At 39.0% G+C, this 18,157-nt stretch overlaps 2 protein-coding genes and 1 pseudogene across 9 annotated transcripts in view; all 3 read right to left on the reverse strand.

Annotated features, from left to right (window-relative positions):
- Positions 1-339: 339 nt before the first annotated feature.
- Positions 340-4,603, reverse strand: LOC117467789 (transformer-2 protein homolog alpha-like; annotated as a pseudogene).
- Positions 4,604-4,789: 186 nt separating this feature from the next.
- senp2 (SUMO specific peptidase 2) lies at positions 4,790-14,566 on the reverse strand. Its single transcript, XM_034111746.2, has 17 exons — positions 14,234-14,566; positions 13,250-13,311; positions 13,050-13,159; positions 12,628-12,694; positions 12,400-12,481; positions 12,116-12,290; positions 11,857-11,963; positions 9,322-9,404; positions 9,065-9,113; positions 8,908-8,980; positions 8,647-8,814; positions 8,425-8,556; positions 6,919-7,143; positions 6,535-6,614; positions 6,361-6,445; positions 6,172-6,267; positions 4,790-5,801 (listed from the first exon to the last, which is right to left on the reverse strand). Exons 1-17 carry the CDS (start codon positions 14,548-14,550, stop codon positions 5,739-5,741), a joined length of 1,974 nt encoding a protein of 657 aa, XP_033967637.1. The 5' UTR covers positions 14,551-14,566; the 3' UTR covers positions 4,790-5,738.
- Positions 14,567-16,123: 1,557 nt separating this feature from the next.
- Positions 16,124-18,157, reverse strand: part of pcnt (pericentrin) — a 43,567-nt gene continuing 41,533 nt past the window's right edge. For 6 of the 8 annotated variants that reach the window (XM_071207273.1, XM_071207271.1, XM_071207272.1 and 3 more), the window contains 2 exons: positions 17,984-18,111; positions 16,124-16,586 (listed from right to left, as the gene is read on the reverse strand). In XM_071207273.1, the coding sequence (XP_071063374.1) occupies positions 16,555-16,586; positions 17,984-18,111 (160 nt within the window). In that variant the 3' untranslated portion in view covers positions 16,124-16,554. Of the gene's footprint in view, positions 16,587-17,958; positions 18,112-18,157 lie in introns of all 8 variants that reach the window. The other 2 variants (XM_034112255.1, XM_034112254.1) reach the window with 2 other exon arrangements.

Below are 18,157 nucleotides of genomic sequence, written 5' to 3' on the forward strand. Positions count from 1 at the left end.
AAAATAACTGTCTTACCCGACTCAAAACAAGAAGTTACTTTTCAAAGAGTAGATATGAGATTATTATTTTGACACTCATTATCTATCTGGCATAATTCAGATTAGAATATCCTAAACAACAGCAAATGTAAGGTCAAGGTCTGAGCTACAAATGAAAGTTCAATGTACATTTGTGTTTTCTACTTGAAGACAAGTGCAGGTCCACCACAGCAATAGTTGTGAGGTTAAATTTAGTTTCAGTGACATTCAACAAACTAGAGAAAAGCTTTATGCCAAACAACCGAGCCTCCCCTATATAAGGATTTTTGCAAGATTTTTTAAAAAGACACGCAATTCTGTAAAAGACTTTATTCAGCCAAAAACTTCAACTGTGACAACAGGGCTTCAATATGGATGTGCACTCATATCAAATGAGGGTGCATGCGTACAGTTCAAGCAAGTAATCATTTTATTTCTGTCAAGAAAAAAAACACACCAAATAATTAAAATGTTTGATGGGTGGCCATTACAGTACACTGCACACTGTTACTAAACAACAGAGGAAATCACCTAAACAAAGATTTACTGTTAATGTAAAAACACCCAAATAAAGTAAATCTCACAACAACAAAAAAAGACAAAACTAAAAAAGGTAACATGGTAAGATGTTAATGAAGTGAAAACTGGGATCTTGAAATATATACAAAACAGTAAAACGAGAAAATGTATTAAAATTGCACATTTTCAATTCCTGTTAGCTGTTACGAGGATAACCCACAAACAAAACTTCACAGATTTCCTCAAAGCAAGGAGAGAGCTGGGCCTCGAGCCACTGATCATGTGAAAAACATTTTGATGCAGATCCAAAGCATTGCTCATTTCCACCTCATTCCTGTTTTCTGGCATTTCACTTTTTTTTTTTTTTCATTATTCTGCCTACAAATGTGGTGTCCATAAACTCACCACTTACATTGCTGAGCTCGGACAGAGTGCATCTTTCGGACCATTTTTTTAAACCTTCAATATACATTGACAAATAAAGAATACATTTCACATATATAATCTGGTCCAAAAAAAACATACAAAAACAAGCATCTGATCAATAACACTGAAAACGGTGACTCTTCTTCACTGCTCAGTAGTGACCTGTGGGAAAGGACATACAAGAACGTATTTATATTGAAAACAATTCAAGCATATTTTATACTTTAATGTGTGTTAACAGTTTTGTTTTTTTGGAGTATTTAACACTTTACTAATTAGGTGTCACTTTGCCGTATTCGAGTTTTAATATATAAACATTATTTTAGTTTTTATGATTCTTATTTTGGAACATTGAGTAATATTTGATTGTACAATATGTAAATTATTGAATAAACTGTCCATTCGTCAATATTATAACATTTGGTCTATTGATAGAAAAATGGTTTGTCCTCACGTGGCGAGTAGGACCGTGATCGGGATCGTGAGCGATACCCTCTGCTGTAGTAAGGAGATGGAGATCTGCGTCTGTCGGGAGAAAACAAAACCAAAGCACTTCATTTGAGGCCTTTAAATGTTACCAATGGTTAGGATCACTTAATGAACATGATCAACTTCAGTCCTTAAATCCTAAAAGCTTCATCTAGTACATAATATGTCTTCAAAATAACAATCAATAGACGAATGTGCCAAATCAACTTACCTGTATGATCTGTACTCTCTGTCGTCATCCCGCTCATAATCACGATCATAACTTCTGTCATAGCTCCTGACGGAGCCCCTGTCGCAGTCCCTGGAGTTACGTTGCGATGATGACCCACCACCACCACCACTGCTACTACTGCTACCCCCACCACCTCCTCCGCTACCGCCACTGCCACCGCCACTGTAAAAACACACAGAAGAAATACATAGTGAGAAGTTGGAAGATGTTGCACATAGCAGCTTTCAGGAAATGCTCTTACGGAATAAAGCTGCCTGGTAGAGGAACACTCACTATGTTGGTCGTCCCATGTATATCCCAGGTGTGGGTGTATGGGCTCTTTTCGTGATGGAGAAATCTACTCTGATCCTACGCCCATCAAGCTCCATCCCGTTGGCACGCTCCTTGGCCTGAAACAACAACTAAAGGTAATCCTTTTGTATTAATAAAATAATGAGTCTTCAGGGGGAAAATTAAATATGGAGGAACTCTAGACCAATGCCCTGCTAACGTTATGGCCAAAACTCCAAACTTTTCAAGTATTTGTAATAAAATAAAAATGTGTATTTGTCTGTTTTATCCGACATACTTCCTTAGAGTCCTCACGAGTTTCAAAGTAGACGAAGGCAAAGCCCCTAGAGCGACGTGACTGCTGGTCGTACACAATGTTGACGGCACTCAAAGGGCCGTACTTTGAGAAAACCTCCCTCAGATCCCTCTCTGTGGTGTACAGACTCAGCCCAAACACACCCAGACAGTTGTTAGGGTCTGGGTTGGCCTGTAAGAGCACATAGAGCAGTGTATAAATATTGTGAGCAACTGACCTCCCAAGCTGGTAGAAATCTAGCTTTTCTAAGCCATTCAGAATCTGGGTATCTGAATGTATGTAAGAATGTAAGAGTGTAAGAATGTAAGAGAGGTGACATTCCCTCAGGATTGACACAATAAAGTTTTTTTTTATTATTATATTAAAGAAATATTTAAAGTGACAAAAAATTGTTCAATCTACACAGGAAAACACAAAAGAGGTCAAGTTAGATGTATTTAGGGGTATTTCTTAGTATTAAAAAAGTAAAAGACATCCATGGGAACCCCAAAATCAAGCATGTAGAGGTCCTATTTTTACCCTGTTGGCCAATGTGTCTGCGACGATTTGACATGGGTGAACGGCTGTGGTCTCCTGTGCCGGCGGTGACTCCCAGCTACGGAGATCGGCTCCTGGAACGGCGTCGGTGAGAACGGGAACGAGAGCGGGAGTGATGTCTGCGTGAGCTTCTATGGGACCGGCACCTACTAGAGATAAACATTAACTTATCTCTGAGCAAGTCATTTATTTTTGAGTCAGATGAGCAACTAGCTTCAGTAATGTACTTCAAGAGTCAACATGTCAAAAAATAACTTAAAAAAACATAATTTCATAAGCACATGAAAGTAAATCATATCTTACCTGGATTTGGATCGAGATCGGGATCTGGACCTTGAGCGGCGGGAGCCATCTTTTGAGCGTACCGGTGAGCGGCTGGAGGATTTAGCGGAGCCCTGAGGGGACGCACTCCTCGAGCCAGGCTGTGAGTCCTGGACAGAGGACCAGACACGGAGATAAGAAACACTATAAGGCCCATTGTGTGGCAAATAGAGAGCCAGGAAGTGACAGCGTTGCCCTCAACATGCCCCCTTCAGAAAGAGTTTATCATATTTTGCCATTTAACAGGTTTGACACAACATATTTAGGAATGTGATTATAAGAGGGCATACATTGTAACAAATAGTTACATTAGATATGTTGTAATTTAGCTGAAAGACATATAGCACAGAAAATAAGGTAAAATGTGTGTAGGGATTGACCAAAGATGTTTCTGATAGTGGAAAAAAATGTGCATGCTTAAGAGAAAGAAACAGGATGAAATACAGAAGCATAGCAGGCCGTTAGGAAATGACTCATACCCTTGTAAACTTCTGATCTTAACTTCATAACTTCTTTAACTTCATTACAACCCTCCATTTTCTTCTTTCTTCAGTTTGACATTATGACTTCTTTTTCCTCCTCTTCCCCCATTTATCATCTGCCATTACAACACTAGAAGTGGGGCCAGATCTTGATCGCTTCTTTCTTCAGCATGGAATACATTAGAATGCATCAACACCATCAGCGCCAAACAATAACAACTTCACATCTGACACGTCTTCCGCCTTTTTCTTTCTTCATTACTCAACCTTAATAAGAACAAACAAGGGTGTGATAAGGCATGTTGGTTTCCATAGGAACCAAACAAGTTGAAACAAAAACAAAAAGCAGCAAAACCAGAAAAAAACAACAGTCATTAGCTGAATACCGTTTGTATGTTAGCATGACTGGTCTTGATGGTCATACATTACTATGGACATTAATCATGTACTATTGCATTGTATTATTATTTTGTTATTACTGGTTGTCAATATTCCATTTGTTTGATTTAAGTAACACATTAGCAATAAAGCTAGGTAGCAAATATCATGTCAAGTGGACGACCACATTACTCGACTGTAGGCCGTATGCTTTAACGTATCGGATTTTTAAACATTTACACACTCAGTAATTAAATGTCACGGTACTCACATGAAAGCTATATATCGCATCTATTTAACAATACAGAACAGATGTTACTCAGTGTTGAAGCCAGGTGTCAGAATGTTTTGTTATTTACGTTACCAGCGATCGAAGCTATCATTTAAGCTAGCTAGATGTTCCAACTGTCATTACGTTATATAAATATCCCAACTCACCTGCTCCCTAAATTCTTTCTCGTTGTCGCTCATGTTATTATAATTAATTTAACACAGCAAATGCACGTGATAAACGAACTGTCACAACTGATTCAAATCCTCAGCCAAATGTACGGAATAGCAAACTGGTTTGAGCTGAACCAGCTAGCGTTAGCTTAGCTAATGTAAAATGGAACCGTTCTGAAACGAGAGAAATAATCTATTCCGGTTCCGGTTGGTTTACCAAATACATCTTGCATTTTACACTTATATAATAAAAGCCCTGTATATTGAATTCAAAGGCTGCTTCCGTTTCATAAAAACCAAGACAGTATACTTTCATAATAAATGTTACAATAAGGTGAGTCATTTAATAAATCAAAGTCCAGTTTAAAAAATGAAATACTTTATTACAGTGAGAAAGAAAATCACACTTTTAAGCATGAACTCAAACATGCGTGTGTGTACAGTAGTTTGCTATGCAGTATACTATACTGTAAGTTTAAGTTAATGTTATAGCCCTAAGTAGCCTCATGGAAAAGATTGCTAGATCAAACAGCGCCTTGTGTTTCATAATTATGGTAAACATCGATAAATGCTCCACTCATGGAGTAAAACAAACTATACACACTCTCCAGAAACACTTTCTCATCCAGTCAAGTCATAAATAATAGCAAAACAAACATACTTCAAGCGGTCAACCATGTCAACATCTCTTTTTAAATAAGGGACTAGAAAGGAGGTATTGATTGATTTTCATTGTCTACATTTCCCACAGAGATTGCATTCATGACATTAGCATTTGCAGTAGTCACTGTTGACAATACAATCTCACAGTTTTGAATTTACACCGAAATATCACTGATCTTCAACAATCAAAATAAATACATTTTGAGTCAGACTTTTGATTTGTATGTGACCAAGTAATTTCCCAAAATAAACAAAAGCATGCTCTCTAATTGGAGCTCAGTGTCAGAGGGCTGAAGGCACTTCCGGCAACACTTCAAACAGTAGAACCAACTATTAAGTCGGTACACAAAGCCATTCAGTCAGTAGTGCCAAAACTTGTGTAAAACATACACTTCTTCCATCCTGATAATGTCTCCAATTATAACTCAGAGAATTCAAAATGTTAATACAGGAAAGGAGATACAACCATCTTTTAAGACTTTGTTTTAATTTCCTCAGACCAGAACAGCGACACTGGGTTAATTTTGGTCCATGTCTTTGGCCCATTCATTTTTTTCTTCAGCATGTAGTTAATCTACACAGATGTTGCTCCCATTCAGAAGGTCACTGTTGTTAGGCGGTAATTCGAAATTGTTGCAATCCTTTAAAGCAGCTTCTGATTGAGGATTTCCCAAATCATTACTTTCCTGAACATTGGCATGTGGCACTGTAGAGAAAAAGGAAAATGTTTCTCAAGCTTTCATATGACAGAGTTTTTACAGCTTTTTAGGAGTAATTCATTCAAGCTCTTTCAAGGTACCTAAAGCAAATCGTTACAGACTCCTGTTGTTACCAATTCATTGATTAAACGAATAACTAGGTCAGGTATGCTCTGGGTCTGATGTGAGACTCCAGGAGACAACAAACAGCTGCTAATGGGTTGTTTAATTTCAAATATGCAAATTCCTAACACTGAAATCATAACAGCTGGAATATAGCATTTTTAAAACATTTGAGGAATTATATTAAATAATGTTGTAGAACACAACTAGATGCAGAAAAAACAAAACTATATTAGGTGAAAATAACGTGTATACCTGTTTAAAGGTTAGAGGACTTGCTTTTGCGATATAGTCAGCGTATTTACATGCAAAAACCCCACAGTCGCTGCCATTCTTTTGCTGGGGAATCTCCTAGAGGCAAGAACAGTGTACAAAACATTAATCTCACAGTAAATATGAAAATATTAATTATAGTGATAAGTAATTGATCTCAGTCTGACTTACAGTGGCCCGCAAGCTCCCAACAGACCATTTAGTGCCTTCGAGCTCTCTGCCTTTCTTTACTTTGTGCTCCTCTTTTAGGTAATGTCTGGGAAAAAGCATATTGATGTCATGTCAATTGATGTAAACATTTAAATGGACAGATAAACAAAGCAGAAGAACACAATGAGGACTCACAGTAAAAGACCGCAGATGTCATCGTGCCTGTGTCCCATCGAGTCATATGACTTAACTGTCTTTGACTTCAAATCAATCACCTTGAATCAGAGAGGGAAGTATAAGGTCAAATATATACAGTATAATTGCCCCGCTTACATTTTTACTTGAACACTTAACCACAAAGCAGATGCAATAAGGATTTTTTACACTGTTGAACAAAAAGGACATACTTTAACATTAAAGTTACAAAATAATGAATGGATCATTTAAGTACCAGTTAAACACAAAAGCTGGCAAAAACTGCTGAAGTACATCAGGAGCTGTCTGGCAAGAATAACCAACTAAAAAGGAGGAATATGACCTGGGAAGAAACCCTTCCAAGTCTTTGTTGTTGGGACTCACAGCCATCGCCCAGTGGACGCCCAGGTGCAGAGGGACCAGGAGGAGGTCGTAGAGGAAGAGGTCGACAGCCTTGGTCCAGCGCCTCACTGCCATGTGTCCGCCTGCCTGCCCGCCTCCGCCCCCCCGCAGCTTCGGGAAGAAGAAGGTGCTGAACGAGTAGATTTTCAATCCTGCTGCTTCACCAGAGCACCGCTCCATGACAAGAGACAGGTAGAAGTTCATCACCTTGGTAGAGGAAACAGGGGAGGCACAATGTAACACATGTTTATCTTATCTACTTTGTTTTATATTGTTGCATCGATTCAGTTGTCTTATCTGTCAGAGAAATCATTATTGATTTTATTTTTATTATCATACATTTTGCCTCATTGTGTCTTTTAACCTGATAAAATGTTATATTTCGCTGCATGTACCTGTACAATTCTTAATTTAATAATCTGAGGGGAATTTCTTGTTGTTTATTTTTAACTTGTGATAAGTCATTTTGTAAAGCACTTTGAACTGCATGTGTTCTATGAACAGTGCTAAATAAAGCTTTATTATTATTAAAAGTCCTAAATGTATCTCTTCAGTCATTTGACATAAAGAATATTATGTTCTTTGAAATTATAAAAAGAGGCTTTTACTTTCACGGCATAATACAGTGACACGTACAGTAGGTGAATGCTCACACGGCACAGAGAATAACAGCTGTATTCAATTCCAATGCCATATTTAGAAAACAGCTCGTGCAACAGGCTTTGTTTCCATGGTGACGGTGTGCAGTTGCTGCTACTACCACCAAACAGAACATGTCTGGTTCGTCAAACACTGACTTCACTTCATACACAAAAGACTCAACTAAAACACTGGTAATGAAGACGTAGGTAGCATTTACTTTTTCTATTACAAGTTCTTATTGCAAGAAGTGTCCAACATTCGACAGGGTTATGTGTCATTGCTGTTCATACAGTGTAGATATAAATAACATGGATGAAAATATATACAAACGCAGTTGTTATAAACAGTGTTTGGTGTATCCTTTGAACACACCCCTTTGTTGAACACAATTGGTTACAAGTATCCAAAGTTGTTTGTATTAAATGAAACTAATGAGAAAAATGTAATTAAAATCTAAATTGACATCCACAATAATATCAGCTTGCTAGAAACTGTCTTCACACTTTAAAGGTCCCCTATTATACTGTTTTGCATCAAAAGATACAAAACATGTCTCTGAAGTGTTTGGCTCCAAATACCAAAAAAGATCATTGCAGCATCCCATAATCCCCTCTGTTTCAGCCCTGTTTTTAAAGTGCTGATTCTCTGTCTGTTACTTTAGATGAAAATAAGGAGCCCCTCCCCACGCCCCTCTCAGAGATATTTGGTTAAAAAGGAACACAATGGTGCTCTAGGGGAGATTCAGGTGAAACTTTCAGAATCTCTTTACACAGAGGGAACACATGTTTATGTTTAAAAGACATGAAAACGTGGATTTTGCATAACAGGTGACCTTTAAGCACCAACCTCGTCGTTGAGCCAGCCTCCTTCCTGCAGCGTTGCCAGATCTCTCTGTGTGATGTGCAGTTTGAACGCCGCGCTGAGAACCAGGTTGGGATCACTCTGAGCCAGAGCACAACTCACCTCGGCTGACATCTCCTACACACAGACAAATAAATTCATGAAATGAAATATTGTTTCCATGCTTGCTTCATCACAGTGACTACACCTCATTTTTAAGAATCTCACCTTGGTCAGCCTGGGTATGTCTTCATCGCTGTGCCTTGTATGTGCTGTGTGTGCAGGATGGGAGTGAGGGAGGCTGACAGCAGGAGTCTCTCTGTCTACTAGGTTGAGGCGAGTAGCTACTTCTGTAGAAAGATCCAAATCGGCTGCCTGTTTCTGCTGCAACACAGGCTGACATAACAGACAGATATAATACATCCGCTTTCCGCCCCTAAATATAACTTAATGGATGCTTTGACACGAGAGAGCGAGATAAATGACTACCTTTGCACATCTCACAGGCTGCGTGTCCTCAAAGGCTCCACTGAATGTTTTACTAAAAGTCAGGCTACCCCATCTGAAGATGAATCGTTTGGATGTTAGTAGAATTAACAGAATGAATACAATTGAGACGATGTATAAATAAGCGCACTACACTAACCTGTCCTTGGTTGCAGATGCATTTCTCCATGTAAACTTACTAGGAGCAGCTGTGCAAAAAAAAGATGTATTTTAACTTAAGAATGGACATATTTCAACCTAGTTTATGTGAAATGACTCTTTTTATTCAAGGAATTTTTTTAATATATTTACAACAAATATTATAGCTTAACAGGACTCTGAATTAAAACAACACTTATAACTATCCATCACAAACAAATACATTTACAGATCACTTGTTGTTTATAGGTATCCTACCTGTGTGTCCCATTTTCCTGGGCACTGGTTCAAAGGCTTTCCCGGAGGCAGCAGTTCTGTGATCGCCCTGTGACAGCGACGCACTGGGAGCAAAAAAGAAGATATAACAGAAGTTCATGTCTGTTACGTTGTGTGGTTTTTCTCTCTTCTCCCTGTCTTCGGCACAGCTAATCAGCAGCTGATCGGTATCTGCCTGTGCACCCGAGTCTGATGGCTGATTGGATCCTCTCACCCTCAGCTGGCCTATCAGCAGCCAGGGCCGACCATAAAGGAGGCACCCAGGAAGTCTTCTCGCTCTCTCTCACCCTGGGTCTGTTACTGATCGAGAAGCCTGCAATTGACTGCGTTGTCGAAAGTCATTCTACTTAGTTTGTTCTGACCTTTGTAAATGTGTGTGTGTGTTGAGAGGTGGGGGAGTTAGGTAAGTCTGGGGTACCCTGTACATTTCTCATCACATAGGTAACTAATGTTAAGACACTAGGTTAGCGGATTGTTGCCAACCCTGTATTCTGTTTTATTCAGCTTTGAGTAGTTTAGTTAGTGAGGGTTTTTGTTTGAGTTTTGGTTTCAAAGGATAGATGTAGATAGAGGTCTGGTTTTGTTATGCTTGTTTCTTTTGTTTGGCACAATCTGCTTTGACTCCTCCTCCTCACACAAAGAGTATTTCTGTTAAACTTCTGTTCAGTTAGGGCTTAAGAAATAAACCTTTTGTCAACCTTTACTCTGACTCCCTCATAATTATTGGTTATTGTCTCCAGGTCCCCTAGACCAGGGGTCTCCAACCTTTCTCCACCTGAGAGCTACTTTGAAAAAATGAAAGTGGCCAAGAGCTACTTGCATCGCATCGCTTACATTTATTCACATAGCACTCATCAGTTGAATTAAGCTACTTTTGTGTGAAATTGCAACACCTAAAGCTTATCTAAAATCTTAACGTCACATCAAGGTCCAAGAAAACGACAATTTCTCACATATTAATATGGACAACATAGTAAGTACATCACTGAAGATTCACATAAATGTCCAAGAGAAAAATACAATGTTTTCACTTCTTATTATGGCCCACATAGTAAATACATCGCCTTAATCACCACCTTGCAAGCATCTTATGGCACATGTGTAAAATAAGTGCATTCACTCTTTTTTACAGTTAGTGAGATGACTGGCGCTGCATGGAGTCTACCATAGAGGTGTATGCTGGAGTGTACCCACTTAGGTTCACTCTAATAGAGTCATTTACATGTTCATCAGTCGGTCTTGTTCTCTAGTTAGATTTCATGACATTCATGCCGGAAAAAGCTGCTTCACAAAGGGATCTAGAGCCTAATAAAGCAGACCTGTTCAGTGCTGCTTGGTGAATGTTCTTATAGTTTTCTGGGTCTACAAGGCTCCAGAAATGTTGTGAGTTTTGCTGAGACTTCAGCTGAACATGATTTTGGAGATGTATAACCTCCATCTCCATCTCCACAGGATTGACACTGAACAGTGCAGCCATATTTTCTTCTTCTTTGTCTTGACATTAAATTATAAACCATAATTAATCAATTGTATAGGTCTAGCCTCCCTATATCTGTGTGTGACATTTGTCCATCCTCAAAAACAAAAAACTAATACTTCTGCAGTCTAGCTGCAGCTTCTAGCAACGGTCTTCTGTTAAAGAAAGGACACTGAATGTCCTGAATGAGGCATCACACACAGGACTTGAGTCTGAACACAGCAGACAACAGGAGTATTTACAACAGCATTATAAAAACAAAAATAGTGCATGTGGGTGCACACTTACATTCTCTGTCTTACTGTTACATGAATCCCATGAATGTATGAGATTAAGTTAGCTTCATCATCTCAATCAGTGAGTAATAACGTTTCTATCAGCCTGTCACTCTTATTAGTAGTTATTTTTCAGGAGGGGGCGGGGTTTGGAGGAACCGAGAGGAGACGGTGATTGCGGAAGCTTTCCTCCTGCCTTCACAAACTTTACACACGTATTTATCAACTGAAAATAGCGAGAGGACATTCATACTCTGCAATCCAAGACTTGATTAAATCCCCCAAAAACCTGACATTACGATAACGATTGTTTTTCAAAAACACAAATCCCTCCCTGTGTGTCTCTGAGCCGCAGCGACGCGGCCTGATTCAGAGCGGGTCATTCTGCCGTTGGTTTGACTGGTGCTGCTGGAGAAAGCAGACTGCTCCGTGTGTGGTGTCGCTGTGCCGCTGTCACGTCTGCTACTTGATCTCTGCGTCACGGACCAATTTTATATTTGTGTGACAGAAACAATTCTAAAATAAAAACACTTTATTGTCCGGCCGCGGCCGAAAAATCAAGAAGCAACATTACTACGCTATAATCGATAATCGAGCGGCGAGCTACTGAAAAGCTGCCCACGAGCTACCGGTAGCTCGCGATCGACGTGTTGGAGACCCCTGCCCTAGACCTTAGTGGGGACGTAACAATGTCCTAAGGTAAAGTTGTTATATGGAACTTGGACAGATGTTCAATTACTCCATGTGAATAATGGGTAAACTTACTCTTTTGGTTTGGTTTGGTTGAAAGGTAGTGGTTGGCTTTTGCTGTGTTGCTCCGTCACCCTCTCCAGCAAGCGCCTGTAGTGTTCCTTGTTGTACTGCTTTATGTCCTGAAGCGAGAACCCAAGTGATGCCGAGTGTTAAAGCATGATTAGTGACGATCCTCTTGGCAAATACAACTTAACTCTACATTGGGTGCTCTGAAAGCAGAAACTGGTTGAAATAGTCCAATCCAATCAAGCCAACTAATGTACTTTATTACCTCTTCTACAGTAAGAATGGGCTTGTAGCAGCGAGTATGTCCAAAGCTATTGCAGGTTGGATCGGGGTTAGTGGTTCCTACTCTCTGAGCAGGTCTGGAGGGCAGCAGCTGGAGGGAGGCTCTCCTCTCCCGATCCTTCCCCCTGTCCGAGAGCAACGCGGATAGATTCGCCCCGCTGCATTCAAAAAGGGATAGTTACATTAGCAGTGGAGCATTTAAAAAAAGGTGATGCTGCTGAATATGCAGCCCTGTATATAGAAAAAGGGAACTGGGTCTGGACTTGCCTGTATTTCCTCATTAAAGGAGGAGAGGAGCTCTGAAAGGGATTCTTCCCCCTCCTATCATTCACTCCAACTATTGGTTTAACTGTGAAGAAACAACAAAGTCAACCAAATGAAACTGGGAAAAGGGATTGGAGGAACACTCAGTAAAGAGTGCCGATAAAAAAAACCCTGATATAAATACAGTCAACATATAATTCTTCTCCTGCAGTAATAGCAGCCCTCACTTACTCATTCTCCACTCGGTCCTGTTCAGCCACGAGGTTTGGAGCTCATCTATCCCTATCAGAGTGACAGGCTGGATCAAAACAGGAAATGCAAGGTCATTGAAGATGGAGAATACATATATTTAATGCCAGCGCACATTTTATATTACGGTTAGGAATCTGGTCACAGAAGAAAATTACTTCTAATAACCATTTCATGTGTTGCCCAAGAAAAGCCTTCAAAACCCTGCCTTGGTTGTATTTTGTAGAATATTTAAATTGTATCTACATGTGGTTTTATTTCAGTATATGCAAACTACAAAGGGTAACACTTAATGCATACACAATACAGTAACTACTCAATAGCTTTGCATCTGCATTAATCTGACTAATGTATCTGTTTTGAACTTCAAATGCCCACATGATGAATGTAGTTGGAGCACAAACCTGCATGTCTTCATAATGTTCGGGCTTCACACTGGTCTTCCGCGGGTTGCGCAGCCTGAGCAGACCTGCTACACCGGCCACAGTCTTCTTCACAAAGCTAATGACTACATCTGCAAACAGGACACCACAATTAACAACTTGCGTCTTCTCTTGTGGGAGACAATTTGGAATTATTAAGCTTTTCTATTTATTGTACAAACCTCGCCTATTTCTTTTCACCTCTACTTGGTCACTCTGGCAAACACTGTCTGCAACATCAACACTGAAACAAGAAAATAACATTTTGAGATGGGTGATACTAATAATATAAAATATAAAAATATTCCCAACTCAGTGACATATCAACAATTTGAGGACATATTTGGGTTCGATTCAGGTAAACATGTCTAAATGTGTCTAATACAAAAGAGAAGGAGGTTTCTGCTATTAAGTGTAGCGGTTAGTATGATATAAAAAGTTGTAGGCCAAATTGTAGGACTGAAACCAATTATGTTAATTATCAAGTAAAAATATGCTGCAAAATTAGTCCTTTTATTGGAAAATATGATGGAGACCAAGATGTTTATTTCTACTAAAATGTTTTGCAAACCCAAAAATATTAAAATGCAGTCGTATAGAAAAGAGCACAAAACAAAAACGGATAATTCATTCATAGTTTATTGCATGACCATGATATTAGAATGCGTGAATAATAGCTAAGTGTGTGATTGTACATGATAACATAGAAGGTAACTAATGTTATTTGGGGTTAGCCCAAACATTACACATGGCTGATTTCGTTTTGTTTTAAATGGACGTTTCATGTTATGCTCAGGACAACTCATGAATTAACTTAACTGCAGCATGAAAGACACACCTGAACTGTCAGGCTAGCAGTGCGCCAAATCTACTATTACTTAACTACAATACGAGAAGATATTTTGGTGACGTAAATTGTTCACTCGGATCATTTAACATGATTAGCTTGAATTAGTGTTAGCTGGTTAACGTTAACTGCATAACGTTCGATGACGTTACAGCAGCCAACGTTCCTATGTTATGAATATGATTCAATTGGTAACTTTCCATAACGTGAATCAAACCTTTAGATAACAAAGAGGATATAATGGCGCACCATCAACTCAACTATTGATAGTGAGCACCTACATAGGACTAAAATAACAGCCTTTGGATGATCCACCGACCTCTGGTAGTTCCGTTTGGCCGGTCTGATGAGGCTCTCGTGCCGCTGCTCAACTACGCCAGGTCGCGTGGGTATGTCCTGGCTAACGTTACCTTGCCCGGGCCACTCGTTGTAGTTCTGCCCAGTGACGGGCTCAAACAGCGATGAGATTCCGTCAACTATCCATCCATACATCCCAGACACATACGAGAGAATTGTAACGGGGTCTTCTACGCGGTCCAGGACTAATTTCACCACAGATAAGATGTCAAACAAACGGTCTACGACACACCGCCCGCCGTTGGGGTTAGCTAGTAGCACTGTGAGGATGTGCGTCATTCAGTGTTGATGTTTTACGTGCTGCGAATGTTCTACTCACCAACGGGAAACGGGTGGGCGGAGTTCTAATGGGAACTTTGTGTGGAAAGATGAAATGGAGGAACCACCACACGCGTCTTCTACGAGCCTTATAAACAAGCGAACCCCCTGACAGTGACAGAGAGGGTAAAGAGCGTCAGTAGAGATCACTAGCTGCTTCTGAGCTGCTTAGTTATCTATTATTTGTTACATAATATTTCTTAGTAATTCCCATGTACTATATCCCTGCGAGTCTTGAGAAGACAATTACATGAGGATAGGTATTACGTGTCTATGAGTTGATTACATTAGATTTGAGTGTTGCTGCAGAAACTAGTGTCCCATCTTTGATACAAATGTGAGCCTGATTCCAGGAAAAGGAAATAAGTAATTATTGGTATACATTATGACTTTTAAAATAATTATTTAGAAAAATATATCTAGTAAATTAACTTAGTAATAGTGTTTGTTTAAAACTCAAACGTTGTTTATTTTTAGTGTAGATGTTTGGAGTACAATTTAAATTGTGTCCTAATTTTCATTATGAAGAAAATGTTTTTCTTTTTGGATTATTTAAATCAGTAAAAAGTCAAAACCAACGAATGATATCTATATATCATTCGTTTATCAAAGATAGGGCACTAGTTTCTATATCTATATTTATATAGTTAAGGTGGGGTAGGTAAGTTTCAGAAACCGGCTCGAGATACACTTTGTTATATTCCATGGAAACTTATCTCGTGCCCTCATTGGTCATGTGCGCGTTCGTGTGTGTTGGAGGAGGGGCTCTATAAGGAAGTGGCAGATTTTCTCCGGTTGTGTATTTTCAAATTCTGGTGGGGTAGGTACATTTGACACGAGATAAGTTTGTGCCCCGATGGAAGGCTGACAGGCAGGTAGGCCATCCACTGTACTTTTTACAGTATTACGGCTTCTACAGATGACATTTTTTTATGGATTTTTTGTCAAAGCACTTAAGATATTCATTGCTATCGGGATGTTAAGAGCATTCCATGGCATGGAATATAACAAAAAGTGTATCTCGAGCCGGTTTCTGAAACTTAACTACCCACCTTTAAGTAATAGTAGATTAGGCATATATATTATATGGTGTGTATATATATATATATATATATATATACACCCATACACACACACACAATTCGTTAGTTTCTCAAGTTTTTTTATATATATGTATATAGTATCTCCTGCATTTTGCAAGTTGATTCATCATTTGTAAAATACATAAATTGTTTACAATTATCTCATGGTTTTAGCAATAGACATCATAGTAAGCAAACACTGGATTTACTATCTCTTAAATGTCTATAGTAGTTAACAGGGTACAGTATTATAAAAGCAAATATTTTATACATAATATAATACTAGCCTGTCAGAAGTTTATATAATCAAAAACAGCACATGATAATATGGGTTGATTCATAAAGATCGTTCACTCTGCAAGAGTGTGTAGAGATAAGAGTACATCAACTCAAGATATACTTAAATGATGAGCTGCAGTAAAATAAAGTCAGTCTGGTTTGTAAACACACACTTACATTTTCTTATCAACTTTATAGTAGAAACATACATACAAAACACTTATATAGTTCACTGTTATGCAATAATATGCTCATTAGGCATGTTGATTACAGATTCTCAGTAAAAATCAGTGCAAATTTGGACGCATTTATAATGAACATCAGTCCTATTTACAAGCACAAACGCATATAAAAACATTAGTAGAAAAATAACAAACAGCACGTTAAAATAATGAAAAACATGTGTTCTTGCAATATCTCGAGTGGCCTTCAAATATCCAATATACAGAGAGTAGAACAATTACAATAGAACATTTCAAAATAATTTATGTACTTATAAAATCACGTCACCCCAAAAATTTAATATATTCCTTTTTACATGGGTGCAAGGCATGGAGAGGTTTGGAACAAAATGCAGACAAGAGGCAATTCATTCAGCGTCGGATCACTTTGGGTCGGGCTGGAAAGCAGACGAGTCTGATAGGACACAAACAAATAAGGATTATCAGACAAAGTGAACAGCAGCATTCTGTACAATTTTATTCCAAGCAATCATAAAGTTAAACACAAACCCACCCATTGGCTGATGTTGTAATCCAAATGAATGTTGTGTTCCATTGCCAGTATTATTATATCACATTGTTGGAACAGATAAAGGCACCAAACTCTTTATCAATGATAACAAACTTACTGTTGACTGTTAAATATCAAGCTTATCCAGGTTAGTCGATCTTTATATCAAAGGCTTGATAGTTTGCATAATACATTCAAAAGGTTTACATGTGCAAAAAATGGGTTTACATATAATTTAACATAAGGATCATAAACCTGCAGGGCATGTACCTCCAGATTATTACCCCATACTGCACTCAGTGAATGATGAACAGTCGGCACCCGTGTCATAAGAGGTGTATTATACTTCTTTATTATTTGATGGAGTGAGTACATTACACTCACACTCTCCTGGACCATTCACGTAAGGGGGCGACAAGCAGCTCAGGTACAGCCACGTCCTATTGTCCTGCAGCCAGCGCTGCCGATTACCAATCATATCAGGGGAAGAAGGTGGCTGTATCCTCCTTTCCTCTTTAGGGGACAGGGCTATATGAGTCTTGCTTACTTGTTTGGGAGATGATAGAGCACACAGGTTTTTCTGGAATTGAATAACATGCTGTTTTACAGGAAGTGTTTGGCCATCCATCACAACATCTCAATTGTTCCTATATTAACTTGTCTTGTGTCTGTGTTTTTTTCCACAGGTGAATTGGAAAACACTTCCCAAAAACAAGTGACCAAATTAGGAGACATGCACCTAATGCTGGGATCAGACTACACAATGTTATTGTCCTTTGAGAGACAGATTGTGTCAGATTAGGCAGTCAAGAGTCTAAGGTTGTTGCATGACTCTGATGAGTAACGTGGCAGACTAAACAGAAATGACCCATCATAGCTTGAAAATCTTGACCATTACGCTCGTGATTGTTGTCTGATCTCTGCATTAGAGCTATACATCATGAACCCAGTGCCCTGTAACATCTCCCAGTGTGATATTTGTTATTATTCCTGGATAGGTGGTGAGAACCCGAAAAGTTGTGCTTATGTTTAAGATTGAATCTTATCTGTTTTTGAGTGGGATGCCTTAAAGTCTGTGGGTCACGACTGTAATGTCTAACCTGACTGCACGCTGCTCTGAGCTTCAAAACTAGTCCAAGATAAACGACCAACAGAGTGCAAAAGAAACAAGTGACATTGACCCCAAATCTTTAACCGATGAAACAACCCTTTTGTAGACCCTGTGTTTCCAGTTTTCATCAAGTGTGACTTTAGTGCTGTAAATCCCTGGTTTCACCTTACAGAGAGTTAATGCCCCTCACTTTGTCTTGCTCCAACCAATCGCTGCTGGACTTTCTCTAGATGGTGGATATATTCTGTCAGAGATCGCTCTGGATCCTGAGACGTTCCTCCTGACGTCTCCAGAGCCGGAGTAGGGCTGGAGTACGACCTGGAAAGAAAAAAGCTTATTAATGAGAAATGACTTTATTCCTATA

Source organism: Pseudochaenichthys georgianus, chromosome 22 (assembly GCF_902827115.2).
Source record: "Pseudochaenichthys georgianus chromosome 22, fPseGeo1.2, whole genome shotgun sequence".
NCBI classification, from domain to species: domain Eukaryota; kingdom Metazoa; phylum Chordata; class Actinopteri; order Perciformes; family Channichthyidae; genus Pseudochaenichthys; species Pseudochaenichthys georgianus.

Coding starts and splice junctions, on each gene's coding strand:
- senp2 (XM_034111746.2), bottom strand. CDS start 14,550: ATGACGCACATCCTCACAGTGCTACTAGCTAACCCCAACGGCGGGCGG. Junction 13,160..13,249: donor GGTGAAAAGAAATAGGCGAG/GTTTGTACAATA, acceptor TCCTGTTTGCAG/ATGTAGTCATTAGCTTTGTG. Junction 6,615..6,918: donor GCGTCCACTGGGCGATGGCT/GTGAGTCCCAAC, acceptor CTCTGATTCAAG/GTGATTGATTTGAAGTCAAA.